This window comes from Bos mutus, chromosome 18 (genome assembly GCF_027580195.1).
Source record: "Bos mutus isolate GX-2022 chromosome 18, NWIPB_WYAK_1.1, whole genome shotgun sequence".
NCBI classification, from domain to species: Eukaryota; Metazoa; Chordata; class Mammalia; order Artiodactyla; family Bovidae; genus Bos; species Bos mutus.
In genome coordinates, this window is record NC_091634.1 from 54,931,339 (window position 1) to 54,951,250 (window position 19,912).

Genomic DNA, 19,912 nt, shown 5'->3' on the forward strand with positions numbered 1-19,912 from the left:
GATTATAATAATACTTTTAGTAATTATGGTGACAGGTTTGGTTCCACTCCATCTACAGCACATTTTAGGGTTGCTAAGGACAAACTACGAGGGCCCTCTCCATACTGTACTGACAACGTGTCTCCCAACTATGCTCTTCTGTTAAGTAACAAATATGGCTTCCGATTCATGTCCCAGTACGGGCTCTCACAACTGTTCTCCCACCATCTACTCTTCATTGATCACTTTTAACTTTCTGTTTGGTTTTTTCAATCAATGGTATCCTTCCACACCTCCTCTATACCAGCATTTCTCAACCAGGCTTGAGTGACATTTTGAGTCAGATACATCTGTCTTGTGGAAGCTGTCCTAGAATGTAAAGGAACATTCCTGGCCTCTATCCCCTGGAAGCCAGCAGCGCCCACTCCCAGTTTTAACAACCAGAAACATCTCCAGATGTCATGTCTTCTGGGAGCAAAACCATCTCAGCTGAGAACTACTACTCTATATATACACATTTGTATGTTCACATAGTATATTTTGTTAAGTGGATGCAACATTTTTTATCTCATCTCCTAAGTATAGTTAGTTCCAATTTTTTGTGTGTAAATAATGCTAGTTAACATCTTTATTTATATGTAACCATTTATATATAACTAGATATATAAATGTTTATCAATTATAATATCATATATACCTCCTTATTTTTTATATTTTTTATATATTTAAATATCCAGAAGTGGAACTGCTGGGTCATAAAGTATATTTATTTAAAAATGAATGAGGGAAGGGTATACTGGGTATATAAGGGTATAGTAAAATTCTTTGTACTATACTTGCAACTTTTCTGAAAGCCTGAAATCACTTTAAAATAAAAAGCAAATAAGTAAATAAATACATGTGAAAGAGAGTGTCTCTTTCTGCATAACTTGATCAACATATTTGAGTATTATCTTTTCATCTTTGACAATCTGAGAGTTTAAAAAAAGAATACTGCTCGTTATTTTAACTTCTTTGTTTCTTCTTCCTTGGTATTCACTTTTTTTCTTCTCACTAGTTTGTAAGCATTCTTTGTAAGTTGAAAAATCCAATTAAAAATTAGCACCTTTTCCACTATAGTGGGACAGAGCCCTCCTCAGTCACAGCCTAGAGCTACGTAAATCTCTTTTGGACTAAGGAAAGGAAAGAGAGAGGAAAACCAAATGGTAGCGTGATATTCAAGGTTAATCACTTTGAACACTGTTACCTCACAAAGCAGAACCAAGTCCTGAACAATAGATTCCTTTCTCTGCCGAAAGTTTACGGTCTGCAGTTGATTTTCAGACAAAAAATTCCAGGTTTTTAGGATTGTCATCATTTCAGTCATTGGGATTTTCAAGATGGTCCTCCTGAAAAACTCGGCAAGAGTTTCATCCATCTCTTTGGCACTTTAATAAAAATAAAAACAGTACAACAAAGTATTAAGCAAACACAAAAGTACAAGTTAGTGAATTTTCAGCATCATAATTTTAGCCAGAATTATGATTTGTATGTCAAACACCCAAATTTTTCAGCCATTCTGCGGAGTATTTCAACAAGAGGATTTTCTCTTAAGTGTACATTTAAACATGTTTTAAGGTTTTTAAAAATTAGTATTCTCTCTCCTTTCTTGGCTAGAGTATTTTGATCTTTTGATAGCAATAGTAAGTGAATCATTCACTCATTTACTTATTCATGTATCAAATTACTAACCACCCATGAGTGCCAGGCACTTTTTTAGGCACAGGGGATAGAGCTTTAACCAAAAATGACAAAAATTCCTGCCAGTAGGAAGTGTCCTTCCTAGCTGGGAGAGACAGGTAACAGGAAAATCACAAAAAATGTTAAAACTGGTAAGCGCTGAGGAGAAAAGGGAGCAATGTTAGGAAGCTAGTAGCAGTGAATATGGAGCAGGCTGGGAATGGGTGGGGGAAGAGGGGAATGGAGAGCAGGCCTGAGAGAAGGCGGCATTCCAGCCAATTCTTGGGGGAGGAAGAGTGAGCCATGTGGCTGGTTGTTGGAGGAGCTCTCCAGGCAGACGGAACAGCAAGCACAAAAGCCTTGCAGCCATCAAGGGGAGAAGGAGGCCTCCAGACAGGCCAGAGAGGAGAGTGAAAAGGCACAGAGGAGGAGGTGAGGAGGGCCGTGTTTATGACAAGAAGCAGAAGTCAGTCTGTCAATCTCATCCGCTTCCACCAAGACTACAGGACACACAAGGACAAACAGAAGAGATTCCCCTAAAAGGATCGTGGCTATGAATTATTTCTACCATTTAAATGTTTGTTGAATGGCATATGATTATATTATATGATTATATATGATTAAGCTCCACAATGGCACCCCACTCCAGTACTCTTGCCTGGAAAATCCCATGGACGGAGGAGCCTGGTGGGCTGCAGTCCATGGGGCCGCTGGTGTCAGACACGACTGAGCGACTTCTCTTTGACTTTTCACTTTCATGCACTGGAGAAGGAAATGGCAACCCACTCCAGTGTTCTTGCCAGGAGAATCCCAGGGATGGGGAAGCCTGGTGGGCTGCCGTCTATGGGGTCGCACAGAGTCGGACACGACTGAAGCGACTTAGCAGCAGCGGCAGCAGGGCAGGAACTATGTTTGTCTTATTCACACCTGCCTTCCTAGGATCTAGAACAATTTCAGCCCAAGAACTGTCTTAGTGGAAATACTTGTTGAATAGGAAGCCTCAAAGTATTAGATACTCTCCCTAAGAAGCCGTGCCTGAGGAGATAAACAACCTGGGAAGGATTGGCCAGTGACAATATCAAACCAACGTCCCCCATCAAAAACACTGGAGGTGGAGGTGGTTGTCAAAACGCAGACTCCTGGGCCCAATGATTTAAACTAGGGGAGGGGAATGCTGGGGAAGTGCTTGAGATTTCTGCATTTTTACAATTAGAGTCTTAATTCTGGCTAAAGTATGGGAATGTCATTCTAAAGAATTCTGGTAGAAAGAGGGAATGGAGGGAATGCAACCTCATCAATAAAACTGGAAACCCTTGAATAAACTCTTCTGATTCCCTGTGATTATCCAACTTCTCTCTACTTCGCTGCGCGTGGCACAGTGTCTGGCATATAGTACGTACACGAGATACAACAGCTGAATGAAAGCATGACCAAAAAGGTCCCTGTAAATATACACCGCCGAAGAGCTGCCACAAGGAGCAGGAGTAATGCGAGACTAAAAAGGACGGACGCCAAGGTTATCCCAAAATCAAAACACCAAATTCTGAAGGAAGGAGCAACCGAAGACTGTTTAGCCCTTGACAGCTCTGGGCGGCGCCAGCGCGACGCAGGCCCTACGTAAGACCCCGCCCCACCAGGGCGGATGTGACGTCACGACCCAGCGTCTCCGCCCTCTTCGCCTCAGCCTCAACCGAAGTTCCCCGCCTCAGGCCCGAGAGCAAGGACCAGTCCCTCACCTTGGGACCCGTGGCAGTCACAAGAGAGTCGCCTCAGAGTCGTGGGACGTGGCTTCTTCTAGGCTCCCGCCACATCCCACCGGATCCCACGCCGCCGGGTTCTCGTACCCACATCGCCGGCCGGCTCTCTCCTCATCGACTGTTCCCGCCCGCTGCACCTTCAAAACCACCAATTGCAGGTCCCGCCGTCCTGGAGCCCCGCCCACCGGGGGGCGCCAACTCTGGACTGTACCCTCGGCACAGGGGACCGCGTGAGGAGAGCGACAGAAGTGAAACGCGCCGAGCCCCCCGCCTCACTCTTCTCAGCAGAGAATATTTTTTGAGTGCCTTAATCCCAGCCACAAAATCTGGCTTGTCGGTTCCCCTTCAAGTTTAGGCTCTGCGGCGCCTCGGCGGACTTGCTCTCCCTCCCCTCACAGCGCCTGAAAATGGGCCCGTCCAGGCAAGGCGGCGCAGGCGCCTGAGGTGGCGAGCGGCGGGGGCCGGCCAAGCGGTGTCAGCCGTGGAGGGCGCCGTGCCTTCGCCACCCGGAGCTGGCCCGGCTCCGGCGCCCAGACCGCGAGTTTGCAGGCGCAGCGTCTTCGCCGGGGAATACCGCTTCCACTTTCCGGGTGTGGCCGCGAGTCGGGTGAGTCCCGGGGGTCCGGGCCGTTCGGAGGCGCGCTCTCTTCCTGGCCGCGTAGTGCGGGGAGGCCGCGGGACACCCACCGGCACCCCCCTCAGGTCCCTCAGGGTCGGCACCGCCGCACTGGGTTTCCCGGGGCGGGATAGGCTAAACTCAGTCCGGTTGCATTCTCTGAGGATGCGCTGGTAGTTGAGCGCAGGATTGGGGTAGACCTTCGCTTTCTGCCCCACAACTCTCGAGCTGGTGACCTTGGGCAGGCTCCTCCCTCCTCGGTTTCCTCGCCTGAGAAATGGGTGTAATCCAGCGCCTAGGTTGTGAGAAGCGCTTAACTACGTGTCCGACGCGGTGAGCGCTCCTACGGTGTATGCTTGTTACTGCTCTTGGGGATCCAGGCGTTCAGGGTTTGCTTGTGGGAGCCTGTTAGGGCGCCTCTCAGCTGCAGTGAAATTTTCCACCAGTCCGTCCTGCGATGCGAGAATCCAGTAAGATCCTCATGTAGACTTTTCAAGGAAAGTGACAGGCAGATCCCTTTTATCGGGTTTAAAGATGACCGAGCTTGTTTCACGTAAGTAGTTTATGAAGAGTTAAGTAAATCCTAGTACTGATTTAAATGCATAAAGGAAGTGTGCAATGACAAAGGAATTCTGTTGTAAGACACTCGTTGTGTCTTCTTTCCTGTTCATACAGGCTGCTGCACATGTCGGGTTGATTTAAAACGACCCTCATTTCCCACCTTTTTTAAAAAAGAAAAACTATATTAAGGTCTGAATCAGTGCTCAAATCTGTGATGGTACTGCATTCAGGAAACATTTATTGGCCATATACTATGTGCATTTAGGAGAATATCTCTTCCCCTACTAGCCTGTGTGGTGTTTGATGGTTATGGACTAATTTTTTTTTTTTTTTTTTTGCTCTGAACTTCACGTGATTTGACAGAGGGCTCAGCACCAAGAAAGTGGTGATAAATCCTAGTTCAGGGAACGCTACAACTGGGCCCATGCCTTAAGAAATGACGTGAGGTTGCTCTTCAGTAGCAGTAGGGGCATGGTCTGTACTTCGAGCACTTGTCACCTAATCAGAAGCCTCTGTTTAGATTTGGTCATTTTGCAGCTGTGATAAGTAAAAGTGGGTGAGGAAGGTCGTCCCCTGCTGTGTCTGCTACTTCTGCTCAATACAGTGAGGTGTGAAGTGGAGAGATACTAATTTAACTAATTCCAGAGCTTTCTGAAATTAGACTTTTAAAAAATATATGTTTTAGAGAGCAGTTTTTTCCTGGAGAACAGATTCTTTAGGCTCTGAACAAGAGACTTTTCTGGCCTTGTTTTAAAATGACATTAGAAATTGTAACTGTAGTGTGAATTTCTTTCTGGTGAGGTCACACAATAGCAAAATGTCTCTAAAGAAAGCCTTAGTGGCATTAAAATATAGGGTTTCCCGCTTGCGATTATAGATCTGCTGAAGTGTGTTATTAGAATGTTTCCTCTCTTTTCTACACTAGTGTTCATATATTGCTTGTGCTTTTTTTTCTTCTAAAATTGTGCCACCTGGTGGTTGACATCTATCATAGACTACTTGTTAGATTTTACCTCAGAGTCTTGGTAGAATAAGGTGAAGCAGTGAATAAAATAAAACTATAAATTTTGTTATCTTTAGCAAGAGCTCCCTATTGCTTAGACCCTCCCAGCTCACCCCCAAGTAAAAGTTACGATTGCTTTGCAGGGACCTATTAGACAGTTATAAAAATATCAGATGTCACAGATGAACATTTTTAAGAGTTCAGGCAGACTGTTTTGGTATCAATCTGTGCATACCTGAGGAAGTGGGTGGGATTGGCATGGGGAGAGAGGAGTTGTAATTGTGAGAAGTAAACTGTTCTGATGGTTTCTAAATGCCAGTGTACAAATGGAACTGAAGTTTTGTGTTTAACTAAATAATAACTGTTTGAATAGAGTTATCCCTCTCTTTCTCATTAGAACACCCTTACACTAAATCTTACCACAAATGAATGTTTCCTTCACTTTTTTTTTTTAATACAGTCTGTCTGTCTGTAATTATCTTGGTGCTACCTTTTGAAACTATTTTCTGTATTCTTAACAGTAACAAGTGTTTATCCTTTGAGTGCAAATTTTGTTTTGCGAAATGGCTTAAATTTAATTGTGAACTTAGATTTGAGAAAAAAACTTAAGGGTGCAATGTAAGAATATACTCTGTGACATCCTTACTTAGTCAGTCTCTTGGGCACAGGAGGCCAGATAAATGAGTTCACACAGCAGCTTGTTTCAATGTTGGACAGCTCCAGGAAAATGACATCTGCCCCTGTAACTTCCACTTTGATTTCCAGTCCTGTCTTCGGACACATCTCAGAGTCAGTTCGGTTCAGCCTTTCCCATCAGGTGACAGAACACTTCAGATATACTAATGATACTACATTTGTCACACTTACTCTTGATATGGATCTAGAGCTAATTCTGTTTTATGGAAGAAGAGACTTATGTTTCAGATTAAGTAGCTAAAACGATATAACTTGTGAATAGCTGTGTCCACAGTTTTTACCTTCAGACCCACATCTTCTGCCTTCAAATCCATTACTTGTCCTACTTAACCTGGCTGTTCCTTTTATCTATTTTCTCTGTTGTGGGTTTCCCTTAGTTAGTAAATGTTCCCAATTTCATGAATGGCTTCCTGTTTAAACCTAATGTCAGAGCCATCTCCTTCCTGAGCATTCGTCCCAGGGATATTCAAATTGTCAGTGTTCTGGACATGGCTGATCAGGACAAGCACAATACTTTTCTTTTTCTTGATGTAGACAGATACTCTTGTTTCTAGTAATACAGGATAGTATTAAATTGACTTCTTTGAACCTCAGCCTGCAATTAGTCCCTGTTGAACTTGTAGCTAATCAGAGGTTCTTTGGGGAGTAGTTTTTTCTATCTGAATTTATTTCATTCACAAACTGCTGGGAAGGCATATCTTTCTTATTTTGAAAGTGGGAGAAATCTGTCACAGTGAGAGATTACATTGGGTAGTAACTCTGTTATTTACTGTGTGACCTGGGGCTTAGTTTTGCTATGAAAATATGAGTAACACATATTTTGACCTACAAAAAAGCAATTTCTTATGGTTTAACTGAATTTAAAAAGGTACCTGCTTCCTACAGTTATTGGAAGAATTATGAGACTTGTGCCTGCACATGGTAAGTATTCAACAAATTATTTCTATTGTAATAATATATTGTTATGGCTTTGAACAAATTTTGAAAATAAGAATATGGAATATATATTTGACTTTTGTTCATTTCATAAAGTGTTACTTGAGTTATAATAGTGTTATTAGAATAGGCTGTTAAAGATGACTACTGAAAGGTGTCAGCACTCATTTAAATGTGCTCTAAGAACAATGTTATTATTTTATAGTTATACTTTGTATATTATACCCAGGAGTACCCCAGTACATATGCGTATACACCAACAGTTAGCCGAAGCTGGTGGATGGAAGGAAGGGGGAGGAAGAGAATATCTAACTAAAAAATGGGGTAGAGGCAAGAGGGGAATGATTGATAAAACGAGGAATTTGTTAGGTAAGGGATAAGATAAGTGTTTAGAGCTTTAAGTTAAATAGTAGCTTTCACTAAGAACAAGAAAAGGAAACTCCTATATATGAAACCATTTTCTTATTTGGTATAATCATCTAGGATAAGTAGGTAGAAGGGAAGGTAAGTAGGTAGAAGTACACCATGGCTGTGTGTAGAGTAGCATACATATTTGAAGTAAACTTTTAAGGAAGGAAAGAAAAACATGTACCATGGTATATATTTTTGCTTATACACAATGTGCATATGTGTGTTTTTCTCAGTACCCAAGTGTTTTCTTAAGTGTTTACTTTGCCAATTAGAGAGGGCTTTTCAGTACCTCAGAAGTTTGTTTCTGAACTGTAAAAGCACACATTTGAGGGCTGGTTCATAGATATATGCAAAAATATTTTGTTAAATATACTTACAAAATAAAATTATTAAAGACATTTTCTAGATGACTAAAACCAGTGTACGTCTTCTTCAGAAAAAATAAGCAAGGCAGAAGCCAGATAACCTTTACTATATATAAGTGTAGGTGTATAATATTGGTATAATAGATGACTTACATTGCTGTACTGTATGAGACCTCTTTTTTCTGAGGCAGAATTTTTATATCATTTAAAAAGATTGTAGTCAGTGACAGGCAAACAAAACTTGAACTTGGCTGCGTTTTCAGTTTCCGTTTCAAATACTCAAGTGTTTTCACTTGGCACAATGGCCTGATTTGTGATTTTTAGCTGTGGTATGTTTGTGTGTGTGGCAGGGGGTGGGGTTGAGGTTATTAGTCACTCAGTGGAACAGTGATTTGATACTTTTATAAGTTGAAATCTGAAGTAGTAGGTATAATTCTCTGCAATTATTTGTTTAGTCATTTTTAAGGATTTCGTTTGTCAGGAGTAGAACGTGGACAGGCTGTTTGAATTTCTTGAAACTTTTTTCACAGCTTTATTAAGGCATAATTTACATACTGTAAAATTTGCCCATTCTAAGTGAATTAAGTGATTTTAGTAAACTTATACAATTATGCAATCATTACCACAATCCTATTTTAGAACATTTTTGTCACCCAAAGTTTTCTTTTTGCCATTTGCAGATTAATCCTCACTCTCACCTTTGGACCTCCACATTGATCAGCTTTTGCCTCAACAAATTTGCCTTTTCTAGACATTGCATGTAAATAGAATCATACAGTACTGTCTTTTGAGTCTGCTTTATTTCATTTAGCTTAGTGCTTTTGAGATTCCTCCATGTTGGCACATGTATAAGTTTATTCCTTCTTAGTGCTAAATAGTGTCCCATTGAATAAATACACAAATTTGTTTATCCAGTACTTGGTTGTTAGACATTTGGATTGTTTCCAGTATTGACTACTATGAATAATGCTATGACCATTCATATATAAATCTTTGTGGGGATATATGCTTTCATTTCTCTTGGGTGTGTTCTTAAGAGAGAAATTTCTAGGTCATATGTTAAGTTTGTGTTTAACTTAAGAAACTACTAAATAGTTTTCTAAAGTGTCCGTACTACTTAACCTTCCCAGTAGCGTTGTATGAGATCCCTTTCCACCACATTGTAAGCAGTGCTTGCTATTGTCTCATTTTTTGATTATAGCTATTCTGGTGGATGTATAGTAGTGTCTCATTGTGGTTTAAATTTCTGTTTCCCTAGTGACTAGTGATGTTCAGCATCTTTTCATGTGCTTAATTAACCATTCCTATATCCTCTTCGGTGAAATATCTATTTAAATCTTTTGCTTATTTTGGGGATATATTTTAAACACTGGATTGTTTGTAAACTTTCTTTATATGTGTTAGGTGCAAATCCTTTGTCATATATGATTTGCAAATATTTTCCTTTAGTGTGTAGCTTGTAGAGGAGCTACACACTTTTATTTTTTAGAGCAGTTTTAGGAGTTTTATTTTTTAGCTATTTTTTAGAGCTAGTTTCATAGCAAATTTGAGCAGGAAGTACAGAGAGACAGACCCCCTAGGCCCCCTCTGCCCACACACACCCTGCCTCTCTCCCACAGTCAATATCCTCTAAGAGTGGTATGTTAATTACAGTTGATGAGCCTGCATTGACATGTCATCACCCAGAGGGTGACTTGTCTTTTCATTTTCTTAATTTTGAAAATGGAAAATTTTAATAAGTTTTAACCAATTTATTCTTTTATGAATTTTAATGTATCTTTGCCCAACCTAATGGATTTCCCTGGTGGCTCAGATGGTAAAGCGTCTGCCTACAGTGTGGGAGACCTGGGTTTGATCCCTGGGTCGGGAATATCCTCTGGAGAAGGAAAGGGCAACCCACTCCAGTACTCTTGCCTGGAAGACCCCATGGACGGGGGAGCCTGGTAGGGTACAGTCCATGGGCTTGCAAAGAGTCGGACGCGACTGAGCAACTTTATTTCACTCACTTTTGCTCAACCTACTGTCATGATTTCTCCTAGGTTTTCTTTCTTGGAACTTTTAAAAGACTAAAGTAGTTAATTGGTTCTTTCCTTTGGTAATCTCTTCTGGGTCATAAAGAATTGGTTTAAGAGAGAAATGGGTGAATAGAGAAATAGGTGAATGTAACTATAGCAAATACCTCAAAATAATATTTTATCTTAGACCTTGGATGCTAATTTTCTTTTTTGTGAATGAACCAATTAAACCTAATTTCAGGGATTTTTAGCTTCTTGTTTTCATTGTAATAATTACATTTTATGGATAGATCTGCTAAATTTGAAAAAAAAATCCACATCTGCTTCTTGTTTCTCTTCATGATTTAGATAGATTTTTCTCAGCCAGATGTTACTTAGGAAGAAAGCAGTCTATATTAATTCACACTAATGTGAGACTGACTAATGGCCCTTTAACCCTTATACATTTAAAAAGGATTAATAGGCCAGTTCTCTTCATTGGTAGGATTTTACCTGAATAAAATGGGTTGTAATCTATTTCAGGAGTATGGGAAAAATAATTGAAGTCAGGCTTGTTAACATAGGCAAGCTGTTTCTGGTTAAGCACCTATTTCGAGGATCGGGTCTCTTGAGTCTGCTTTTTTCTGAACCTGCGTGTTCTCTAAATACTCCTGATAACCCACGGAATCTAAGTTGTTGGATAGGAAGGTGAGGCTCAGGTTTAATTTACCTAAGGTCACCTTTCTTTTCTGATAAAGGTCACTGAAGTTTCTTACAGAAAATAATTTTAGGTTGCATTAACAAATACAGTCACACATATTCAAGACACTCTTGTATCCACAGGTTGCTCTGCTGTGTTCCATCTCCTCCTAAAGATGCATCCTGATTTATCTCCACACTTGCACACTGAAGAATGCAACGTCTTGATTAACTTGCTTAAGGAATGTCACAAAAATGTAAGAGTTCAGAAAATAACCCTGAAACAACAATGAAACCTAGATACAATACACTAATGTAAAACGTTATCTCCATTAATAGAAGGAAATGATAATTCTTAGTTATGGATCTTAGCTTAGTAAAGATTAGCAGTTGATGCTTGTGATTTGTTTTTAGAAACTACTTCCTTTTTATGATGAGTAGAAATCAAGCCTGTTAGTTTTATTAGGGAGCTTCTGAAGTGATACATAGTAGTTACAGTCTATCTTCCTTGACATCTATCATTATGTGCTTAAAGGAAGTTGAAACATTTTTTACAATTACCTGTTAACTAGATTTAAATTATGACTGGCCTCATTTAGCAGGTTTACTTAATGGTTGCTGTGTACTTAGTCACTGAGTCCTGTCCGATTCTTTGTGACCCCATGGACTGTAGCCAGCCAGCCTACCCTGCCCATGGGGATTCTCCAGGCAAGAATACTGGAGTAGGTTGCCATGCCCTCCTGGTTAATGGAATGGAAATAAAATTCCATTTTTAAAACCAAAATAGAAAATAAGCCCATTTTTGCAATGCATTAAATTTGATGCTTTCACAGATGTCAAAGTTTTTTTTTTTTAATATATTTGGTGTATGAGACAGTTATAAGAAGCATTTGTGTTTTTCTTTAACTTTGCATGATGCATTATTTCCTTCATGTTCTTCATAAACTGTAGATATATCAGATTCTTATTTAAATGAGTAAAATTTTAAGACTAAAAGTGAGGTAGTAAGGAATGTTGATGACCTGTGAAGTCTGATATTTATATTGTTTCAAAGAATGTTGTTGATGACAGTACACTTTCAACAAACTATTTCCGCCATACATCTAGATTAAGAATTGATATTGTAAGTCTTTTTAACTTTAGCCATTCTGTGGATGTGTAATAATATATTATTTGGTTTTAAATTGTGTTTCCCTTGGGCTGATGACTTTAGGCATCTTTTCATGTACTTATTGGCCATTAACATAATGTCTTTTGCCCATATTTAAAAATGGGGTGTTTGTCTTGTTATTGAGTTGTAAGAATTCTTTTTATCATTCAGCATACAAAGTGTGTTGTGAATATTTTCTCCCAGTCTGTGGTGTCCTTTTTTATTTTCTTAAAGATGTGTTTACAAAGAGCTTATAAGTAATAGTTTACTAGGTTTTTCATTCATTGTTTATGTTTTTTTTTGTTGTTCTAGGGATCTTTGTCAATTTCCTGGTCACAAAGAGTTCTCTCCTATTTTTTCTTCTGGAAATTTTATAGTTTTAGTTTTTTAAATTTAGGTCTGTGATTCAAATTAATTTTTGTGTATGTTGTGAGGTATGAGTCAAGGTTTATTTCTCTCCCTCTGGATACCCAGTTATTCCAGCACCACTTGTTGGAGAGCTTTCTTTCCCCACTAAATTACCTTGGTGCTTTTGTCAAAAGTCAATTGCCCATATGTGAATGGGCCTATTTCTGGGCTCTCTAGTCTGTTCCACTGATTTATATGTTTATTCTTAACACAGTTGATTTTGACATTATCTTACTGGGGCCACCTGATCCCATGACTGTTTTGTCCTCTTCTCTGTCTTAATTCACTTGCACTGCATGTAGACCGATCTCTCAGTCCTAAGTTTAATCATTGTTCCCCTTTAATGGCTCCCTTTGCCTGTAGAATAAATTCTACATTTCTTTGTATTTTGAGGCCTTCATGTACTGGCCCCTACTTACACTTGGGCTTGACCACCCTCCTGCCCCGCATCCTTCCTGCTCACTCTGTCTGCAGTGGTACTGGAGCATGTTTCTGTCTTCTAGGCTTTTTTACTTGTTTTTTCCCTTTGCTTAACTTAAAGGTTTTCTCACTGTCTCCACTTCTCACTTGCTTGATAAGGTTTTATCATCCTCCAGGCTTTATTCTGCTTAATTTGTCATTTCCTCTTCCTTTTCTTTCTTGGCCTGGATTCCCTTGGTATAATTACTCTATATTTCAGTAATACTTTATGTATTATTTCCAACTTTATGGCAGTTACTCTCACACTTTTTAGTCTCAGAACTCCTTTACATTCTTCAGAGTTATTGAGGCCCCCAAAGAACTTTTGTTTATGTGGGCTGTATCTATCAATATTTGTTGAATTAGAAGTTAAAACTGAGAAGTTGAAAAATATTAATTTATTTTAAAATGACAATAATAAACCATTATACATTCATAGTTATTTTTCATAAAAAAAAGACCTTATTTTCCAAAACAATAAAAGGGTGAAAAGAATGACATTGCTTTTACATTTTTGCAGTTCTTTTTAATGTTTGGTTTAATAGAATACAGCTGGATTCTCATATCTGCCACTTTGCTCAATCTGTGTGATATTACAGGTTATGTAGCCTCTGGAAAAATCTACTGTACCCTTGTGAGAGAATGAAAGTGAACAAAACAAATAAGATCATCAGTTATTAGGAAGATGGATTTTACCTTCTGAAAAGGTTTTGAGTAGTCCTGGGACTGCACTTTGAGAACTGCTGCTGTATGGTGATCACTTCATATTTTGTCTCTTCCTTCTGACTCTGAGCTATGAGAGTGGGGCCCAGGCCCACCATGCTCACTATTGTGTCCCTAGTGGCTGGGACACTGTCCTCCAGACCCTGGTTGATTCACTTATCCAATCAGTAGCTCTGCCAGTTTGCTCTCTAGAAATAGACACCAGGCACTGGAGGCTCATGCCATGGGTATACAAAAGAGGTACAGTCCAAGAGCATTTCTTTTACTTTTCAACTTTTTATTTTATATTGGAATATAGCCGATTAACAATATTGTGATAGTTTCAGGTAGACAGCAAAGAGGCTCAGCCATACATATACATGTATCCATTTTCCTCCAAATTCATGGATATTTCTTTTATCAATGCCACTGGGGCATTTGTGGGTTTGTTTTTCATGTAACATCACAGAGTATTATTCTCATTTGGGCTTAATGTTGAGGTGAAAGTGAGAGTATAAATTAGCTTTTGTCTTGAATTTTTTTTAAAATTTTTTTGTTGTCTTGAATTTTTAAAATAAGATGTATGAATATGGGATGATATCAATAAATATAAAGTAAAATATGAAATATTGTGTTACATTCTAAAAATTTAATCCTGTCTATTGTTTCTGTTTGGCCAGAAGGTGTATGAAAAAGCATTGTCCCTTTGTATTGTCAAGGAGGTAATTTATGCACAGGAATTATTTATCCTGAAAAGGTCATTAGGTAATCACTAGGAAACCTTAAATCCTTGCCAGAAAAACTCTGATCATTTACTCAGTGTGGACAAGAAAAGTACATTTAAAGTGGTAAAGAAATAGGGAAAAAAGAAATAGCATGACTATTACTAATAGCATGACTATTACTAATTATGTGTTGTCTGGTTTCCATGAAAGCCTTAATTAGAAAGAAAAGGGAAAAAGTGCTTATTGTTACAAGTTCAGCATTTATGGCATGTCATTAAAGGAGATCACCATGCTCTCTGACCTGGCCTTGAAAATGGCGATGTGCAAACACACTAATGGCAAAGCAGAGCAGACTTTGAATATTAAGCATTGATTTCCTTTTATTGTGAATTAGTGACTTGTTTATATGGCCCATACAGGCTGTGTAATATTAGTGTTAATGTGTTTTTAATTTATTTTGATGACATAGAGGCAAATGAAAAATGGCTTTGGCACCAAGCGTTTCATAGGTAACTCTTCTATGGGACAGGAGTGTTTGCTCATGAAGGAAGTTACTGTCAATATGGCTACACTGCATTTGGACATCACTCTGTAATAGAGGATGGATAACATGCCCCTAAAGAAAAGATATTAGGTAATAAAATGCTTTTCACTAGGGCATTATGAGGTTTTGGCAGGTTAATAAGCTTCTCTTTTATCAAAGAAAAGTCTTTTTTTTATTTTTCATTTCTACCTATAGAACATTTCTTCCTTTTTTGTAGGAATGCTAGGGTAAGCCCATTTATTTGTATATTTTGTACTTGTGGGTTAACTGTTTTATTAACTATTAGCCATTTGCTTATTGACAAGGTGACACATTAAATATTTCAATTCTGAGCCAGAGACCTTAGCATATTATGGGATGAAATATTTTACCCCTTTTCTTCCTTTTAGCACAGCATTCTGAAATTTTTTGGTCATTGCAATGATCTTGATCGGGAGATGAGAAAATGCTTGAAGAATGAGGTAAGGAAAACATTAAAGGATGGAAATGGTTGAGCAGTAGAAAAGACTATTTTGGAGCAATATTATTTATTACTACCATTATTAATTTTTTTTTTTTGGCAAGTTTTCATATAACACCAAAACTTGACTTTATAGGTATGTCTTCCCCTAAAGTCAAGAGGAGAAATGAAAGCGTCTTCTGGGGACAATCTTTTGGAACACTGCTGATTTTTTTACATGCACATAAATGAAAGCAACTATCTTAAAATAATCACTGTAACTCCTCTGGATAAATTTTAAGGTTTGAGAAGTTGAATCTGTACAGCAGAAAGAATTGTTGATCAGCTTTTAGCTCTAGCAGGTAACTAAAACTCTCTGGGCCTCAATTTCCTTGTATAACATGGGAGGCTAGATTTAGGCTCTTTCCAGCCTTAAAACTTGGAATTTCTTTATAATTATAGTATATACAGCCCATAGGGATCTAGTTTGACTTGTTTGGAAAGACTCATTTCCTGAACATAGCTTTAGGCTATGACTTGGACTTGGGCAAATAGCCAAAGTTTATTGTCTTTTTGTAGGTACCGCAGACTGAACAGAATGCATTTTAAATCTTTGAAAAAAAATTTAATTCCATTTCTGTTTTATTCATCAGAAATTTTTTGTCCAGAACCTTTAAAAATATGTAACTACTAAAAATCTGCCTTCCAATTTTCATTTTCTGTACTTTTGAATTTTCTCCCCCCATGAGCCTCATATCAAAAGGTATTAGATATTTGAAGACATTCAGCATCTATCTTTAATCATTTTTTCCTGGTTTCTACTTTGGGGCTTTTTTCCTCCTTCCTTTCTGGAATCCCTTTACAGCATCTTTACTGTTTGAAGAACTTCCTGGAGTTCTGATAATTTTCTTCATGTGCACAAATGGGTATATGTTTTAAACTAATTTTTGAAACACTTTTTCTTTATATGTAAAGGGTATTTTGTATGGAAACTAAACCTAGGGCTCTCTTCCTTTTTTAATCAGATTATGGAAAAATAAGCCCATACTGTTTTATTTGGTATAGGTATTTATTTCTTACGTGCTTTCAGTTGTGTAAGATAGCCTTTTTCCTAAGTTTAGATTTTTTTATCCTCACAGTTTAGTGATTTTTGTCATTGGTTTGGTGATTATATCTTCATATGAAAATTTCCCACCCAGGTGGTCCTGAACTGTCAGGAACTATTTGGTAGAAGAATGTTGGTAGATTTAATCCTTTAAATTTTAAATTCTTATTTTGTCCCAGTTTGTTTTTGTATAAATTTCAGATTTTCTCCTTGACTACTTTCTAATCCTCTCTGTGGTTTTTATGTTGCTTCATTTCCTGATTTATAGATTGTTTTCTATCTGTTCTTTCATCCTCCAGTTCTCCAAACCTGTGCTCATTTATTTCCTCTCTGCTTTTAATGCTTCCCAGTTTCCCATTTACTGCTCCTAATGCTCTCCTACCATTTCCTTCATGTGTCATTTAAGTACTTCATTCTTAGAAGCTTTTAACTAGAAAAAGGATCTGGCCAGTTCTTTCTGACCCTCTCTTTGCTGCTGTGTTGCTGCTTTTGTCCTTTTTATTGAAATAATCACTAATACTACTTTTGCAGTGTCCTCTTTTGTTCCTGTTACTTGTTTGGTTTGGTTTCTGCGTTGTTTGGTGGCATTTTGTGAATAACATAATAGTCACTCTTTGTATCTTTTTTTTTTTTTTTTATTCAGGGGCCATCTTGACTCCTTTTGGAGATTTTATAACATATATTTTAATATAAGCTCTGTCTCAATTTGCTCTATGACTTATTTTATTGGCTACAAAATACTGTCTTCTGAAGACTTACCTTTAGAATCCTCTTTCCAAGCTGATTTTAGAGGCTTCCTATGATATGAAGAGAGATATCAAATATTTTTTTCAGAGCAGGTATCCCTCCATGTTCTAGAATTTTCTTCTTTAACCTTTTAAAGCAGTAAAATGCCCTTCTCCCCCTAGCAGTCTATGAGGAAAATTAATGTAGGACAGATAAAAGGAATGCTTTTGTTAAAGAGACCTGGTGCTTCATCTGTTATTTGAAGTGGCCCTTTGATGAGGAAAAAAAGAAGTTTGAAAATTGCTACTATTCTAGAAGATATGTTAGAACTCTTGAGTCAAAACTTTAGACTTAGAAAACTTCTTAAAGATTATCCAGCCCAACTCCTTATATTTGAGGTTAACTGGCCCAGAAAATCAAGTAAGTACCTCAAAGATGTGAATGTCAGGCTCAGGGGACGGGAGCTGGAGTTCCTGGTCAGCGCTCTGCCACTGATCTTTTGTTTTTTTGGCTTCTTTCTATACCTGATGACTGAAAGATTTTAATGTCCAGCTGTTTACACACACTCAGTTTTTTCAACTTGAATCTGCTTTTACTTTTTTCCCACTCTACCTAAGAACCCCTCTTGCACCTTTAAAATATATCTTTATTGGTGTATATATTCTAAGCTTAGTATGTAAATAGTAACATAATCTGCTGTCTCTTTTCTCTCCCCTTCCTTTTATTTTCTAGTACATGGAAAAGAGGAACAAGAGCAGGGAGCTTGGCAACGCAATGCGAAAGAGACTTTTTAATCCTCCAGAGGAATCTGAAAACTAGATCTTATTTTCACTGGATGCCTTGCCTGAGAGAAGACCCAAAGACTCTTGGTTGGTAACTGAAGGAATCCTGTTGCATTTGGTCTCTAAAATCTTTTGCATGGAAAGTGACCCATGAGAAATCAAGCCTTGGAGAAGTATGGAAACCCTGGATCTGGAATGTTTGTCGGGCAGAGCTGTTTGTACCCTCCCTCCTCTACCAACGCATCTGAGACTTCTGTTTCTTCCCTTTGCCTATGACCTGTTAACATTTGAGTACCTTAACCTTCAATAAAACTATTGATTCTGATCGTATTTCCTCTGTTCTTTTAGACTCTTGGAATTAGGGCTGAATGGTGCCATTAGACTTCTCTTTTTGCAGTGTGGCAGTTCTGGAGCCTAAACATTGAAAGCACAGCAAGAGTTTGGGGAAATCCTAGCTGTGTTAACTCTATGAAAATGTTCCAACTTGATTGTTTTTAAACTGCTGTTTTCCAAAAGGTTACATGTTTAACACTGATAAAATTGCTTCTGGCTAGGATTTAAGTCTGAGCAGACTTAGCTTCTCCATTTGGTTGAAGGGCCCACCCTGGGTGCCAGTTATTTCCTGGGCCTGTGTGCTTCCTTTTTGTTGGGGGCAGGGTTCTTCTTCCCAGATTCATTTTCTAGCAGCCATCCTGCCAGTGTTCCTTTGGCCATGCAGTGTTTCTGAGACCTGTGAATCTGGAAGCCAGCTTCCAGTCATGGCCACAGCAGGGGCTTGAACTTCCTGTTGGATAAGGTTTCAGCAGACTCTGAGCCTTGAGTTCCTTGTAGTGAACTCTGTGTACATGTATGGTAGGAGGCCTTGTTGAGCATCAGTGTTTACTAGTGATTTCCCCATCGCAAGAGGCATTGAAAAGGCTGGACATTCATTTAGCAAGGGAGTTAAACAGGGTAACAGAGATTCAATGAAGATATGGAGGAAGAAGCAGAATTCTGAAGTCCCTTTTAAGGTTCAGATTTATGAGTATTTATTCAATCACCCCTTCTCCTCCCAGCCTCCCTGAGGACAAGTACAGGTACAGAAGTGAGACGTTGTATCTTCAGATGGTTGTAGTAAGCTGACAAGAACAGTAGTATAGTAAGTACCATGATTAGTCAGGTGTCATGGAAACACAGGGCATCCATGCCCAGCCTTTAGGAAGAAGCCATTCTAAGAAATCTACTTAGCAAAGATAACCTTTGGCAGACAGTGAAAATGAAATACATTCTCAGGAACTTAAAGTTGTTTAACCTGAACAGAATACGAGAACTATTAGTAAAGGAAGACCACAGACAGCTTTGAATTCTGTTGCAATTTTATCTTCAGTGCTCTGATAACCACGTGGGGGTTTAGAAATGATGATTAGGGATTTATGGGGGGCCTTAGTTGGAAGGATGATGTGTTTTAACTCTGTACTTCAGTAATATTTTGGTTATGGTTTGGGACATAAATTGAAAGAGATGGGAGATTGTACCCAGGAAGACCAATTTGGGTTTTGCCCCAACATAAATGAGAAATTAGGGCTTGAGTTAAGGGTTTGGGGATCAGGGCTTTGAGGGAAATTTGGACCCAGAATCAGCATTTCTGACTAGGTGGACAGTTTAAGAAGAGTCCAGGGCAGCCTCAGCATTTGATTTATGTTTCATCCCGATGGTCCCTGCCCTGCGTGGGAGGGAGTTCAACAGAGGTGTGGTGTACAGTGCTGAGTTTGCAGTATGTGTGTGTAGGATCCAGGTGGAGATGTATGCTTTTAGACTTCTGAGTGTTAGAACCTAGAGCTTATTAGGATCACAGACTAGAGCAGAATGGGGAGATGGCAGCATGCAGGTGGCAGCTAATGCTCCGTTGGCCAGTGTCCGTAGTGAACTGTGAATGTTTATAGAGCAGAATGAAACCTTGGGGTCACTTAATTTTTTAAAACGTGTATAAGTAGCAGCTTTCTATGGAGCATTCAAGCAATTTGTAAGTTTTACAGAGTAAAAGTTAGGCATCCTCCTTTATACCCCAATATTACTTGACGCCCCAGACGTCTCTGTAGCTGTCAGTTGGGTGAGTTTCCTCTATACATTTACATAGATATTTCAGGTCAGGAGAAG

At 38.9% G+C, this 19,912-nt stretch overlaps 2 protein-coding genes across 2 annotated transcripts in view; one reads left to right on the plus strand and one right to left on the minus strand.

Moving 5' to 3' along the window:
- CENPN (centromere protein N) overlaps positions 1-3,574 on the minus strand; it is a 19,221-nt gene extending 15,647 nt beyond the window's left edge. Inside the window, exons 1-2 of the mRNA XM_005907876.3 lie at positions 3,435-3,574; positions 1,226-1,406 (exon numbers count right to left, since the gene is read on the minus strand). Of these exons, the coding sequence (XP_005907938.1) occupies positions 1,226-1,396 (171 nt within the window). The 5' untranslated portion in view covers positions 1,397-1,406; positions 3,435-3,574. The remainder of the gene's footprint in view (positions 1-1,225; positions 1,407-3,434) is intronic.
- Positions 3,437-18,106, plus strand: CMC2 (C-X9-C motif containing 2). The gene is made up of 4 exons (XM_005907875.2): positions 3,437-4,062; positions 10,881-10,993; positions 15,114-15,185; positions 17,727-18,106. The coding sequence occupies exons 2-4, from the start codon at positions 10,913-10,915 to the stop codon at positions 17,811-17,813; spliced, it is 240 nt and encodes a 79-aa protein (XP_005907937.1). The 5' UTR covers positions 3,437-4,062; positions 10,881-10,912; the 3' UTR covers positions 17,814-18,106.
- Positions 18,107-19,912: the final 1,806 nt, after the last annotated feature.

Bases quoted from the DNA above. Each gene is read 5' to 3' on its own strand.
- CMC2 (XM_005907875.2), top strand. From the start codon at position 10,913: ATGCATCCTGATTTATCTCCACACTTGCACACTGAAGAATGCAACGTC. The intron at 10,994-15,113 runs GTAAGAGTTCAG...TCTTCCTTTTAG, and splicing joins TTAAGGAATGTCACAAAAAT to CACAGCATTCTGAAATTTTT. The intron at 15,186-17,726 runs GTAAGGAAAACA...TTTATTTTCTAG, and splicing joins GAAAATGCTTGAAGAATGAG to TACATGGAAAAGAGGAACAA.